This window comes from Gracilinanus agilis, chromosome 2 (genome assembly GCF_016433145.1).
Source record: "Gracilinanus agilis isolate LMUSP501 chromosome 2, AgileGrace, whole genome shotgun sequence".
Taxonomy (NCBI): domain Eukaryota; kingdom Metazoa; phylum Chordata; class Mammalia; order Didelphimorphia; family Didelphidae; genus Gracilinanus; species Gracilinanus agilis.
In genome coordinates this window covers 470,493,259-470,495,518 of record NC_058131.1, presented here as the reverse complement: position 1 = coordinate 470,495,518, position 2,260 = coordinate 470,493,259, and the positions used below count along the sequence as shown (strand labels likewise).

The following is a 2,260-nucleotide window of genomic DNA, read 5'->3' as shown; positions in this document are numbered from 1 at the left end:
ACTATTTGACAAAAACTGCTGGGAAATTTGGAAAACAATATGGGAGAGATTAGGTTTAGATCAACATCTCACACCCTACACCAAGATAAATTCAGAATGGGTGAATGACTTGAATATAAGGAGGGAAACTATAAATAAGTTAAGTGAACACAGAATAGTATACTTGTCAGATCTCTGTTTCAGAATTCTTAAATTCATGCTCTCTTTGTCTACTTGGTGATCATAATATACATTCATTCCCTTGAATGTTCCTTCAACCTGTCATTCTCCTTAGTTTTGGTCTTTTAACCACAAATTTATGGTTTTATCATTGTGAATCAATTAAGGCAGTGATGGGCAAACTACAGCCCTTGGGCCAGATGTTGCCCCCCTGAAATATTCTATCCCACCTAGCAACATTATTCTTAATCTGACGAATACAATGAGTGGGATACAATGAAACTTAAGAGATGCCTTAGAAACAGATTGACAGATAAGCATTTCCTTTCCTTTGGCCCCCTCTTTAAAAAGTTTGCCCATCACTGAATTAAGGGGGTCTTTAGATACTCTAGTGACTTAAAAAAAAAAGATTATAACTGAACATGTCTTGAAAATCTCCTCTCCTCTTCTCTCTCCTGCCCCCCCCCCCGATATTTGATTTTATTTATATGGTAATTTAATTCATTTTCTTGTCATATTCCAGAATCTACATAGTACATGATGAAGTTAAGGACAAAGCTTTTGAACTGGAGCTTAGCTGGGTTGGAGAAGGTAAAAATTCAAATATTTCTTAGTATATTTTTGTTTAATGAGCTTAGATTGTATACCCTTTGGGATAACTCAGTGTTTTGTTATTTTGATTTTTGTTTTTTAAATTGTCACAGGTTGAGGTCTCAGTGAGGATTGAAAGTTGATCTTTCATAATCATCTATATTATTCAATACAAGTAAAACTCCAGCATGGAGCTAGCAGTATAACTTTTCTTAGGGCCAACTGCATTAAGTCTTGACAGTATATTTCAGTTTTTAAATATGTGTTAAATTTAAGCTTAAGACATTTTCAAATTAACACATTATAATGATAATATTCCTGTTACTATGCTTTTAGGTTAAAACCTTACATTTAAAAATATGACTTATTTTACAGTAACCAAAGGAAGGCATGAAATTGTTCCGAAAGATATAAGAGAAGAAGCGGAAAAATATGCCAAGGTAAGTACTTTATAGAAATGCAGCCAAGTTGATTTTTTTCCAAGTGTGGGTGGAGAATGTTATGGGAAATACAGAGTATATCACTGATAAATTACTTGAAATGATCTTTGAAAGCAGATTGGGGGTGAGGGTGGGGGTCCGTTTACAGATTAATCCTATATTTTAAAAGCCCCTCTAATCAGACTGAACTTTTAGCAGTTGTATAATGAAAGGTTTTGTTCTTCTTTTAAACAGGAGTCTTTGAAAGAAGATGATGAATCAGATGATGATAATATGTAACAATGAGTGCTACAATACTTTTTTTAAAAAAATGTTTTACATGTGAACTATGTAGAAGTAGTGTCCTGTGGATTATTAGCCCAGTGACAAATTACCAATTTATTAAAAATTTATCTTGTATCCACAAGTCCAGTTGTTCTCTGTGAAAAAAAAAAATCTTTGCTTTGGGAGGGGTTGAAAAGATTTTGCCTATTTTATCTCACACATTAAGCAATCTATTTGAATCTATTTCACAAGGTTCTAGTTTATGCTGAAATAATTCTGTTTGTTTTGCAGTTTGGATTTTCTTGTTATTAATGCAATTTCAAACCAGAGTTTATGATAATGTGGTATGAAAAGGGTTAAGGAGGATAAAAGTTTTGTCCATTACTTATCCTACTTAACTTTTCTGCCTCTTTTGCCAAAGGGGTGAAGATGGAGTTAAAATTTTCATCATCTATGCTGCCTTTTTAAAAACCTGGTCCTATGGATCAGTTACTAGATGAATTAGGAAATATTACTCATCTACTGGTTTCATAGTAGCTAGTAAAACTCTGAACTCTTATCAAATCAACACATGCCAAATTCTTAGTGCAAGACAACTACTTTTTAACTAAGTGTGGACTTTGCTATTGCTGGACTTTGAGTATTTATGGAATGTATAACAAACTCCATAAACTTAACTAAACTCAAATAACCTGGTAGTGGTAGCTTCTCTCAAATAAAGTACATCGACTTGGCTCCTAAAACTGGCCTTGTTTGTATACAAGCAAAAGTTTATTCTGAGAAGCTCCTTAAACCTTTTTAAGGCT

At 33.3% G+C, this 2,260-nt stretch overlaps 1 protein-coding gene across 1 annotated transcript in view; it reads left to right on the top strand.

The window, feature by feature from the left end:
* PSMA3 (proteasome 20S subunit alpha 3) overlaps positions 1 to 1,596 on the top strand; it is a 47,897-nt gene extending 46,301 nt beyond the window's left edge. Inside the window, exons 9-11 of the mRNA XM_044664893.1 lie at positions 683 to 750; positions 1,126 to 1,190; positions 1,425 to 1,596. Of these exons, the coding sequence (XP_044520828.1) occupies positions 683 to 750; positions 1,126 to 1,190; positions 1,425 to 1,469 (178 nt within the window). The 3' untranslated portion in view covers positions 1,470 to 1,596. The remainder of the gene's footprint in view (positions 1 to 682; positions 751 to 1,125; positions 1,191 to 1,424) is intronic.
* The last annotated feature ends 664 nt before the right edge of the window (positions 1,597 to 2,260 follow it).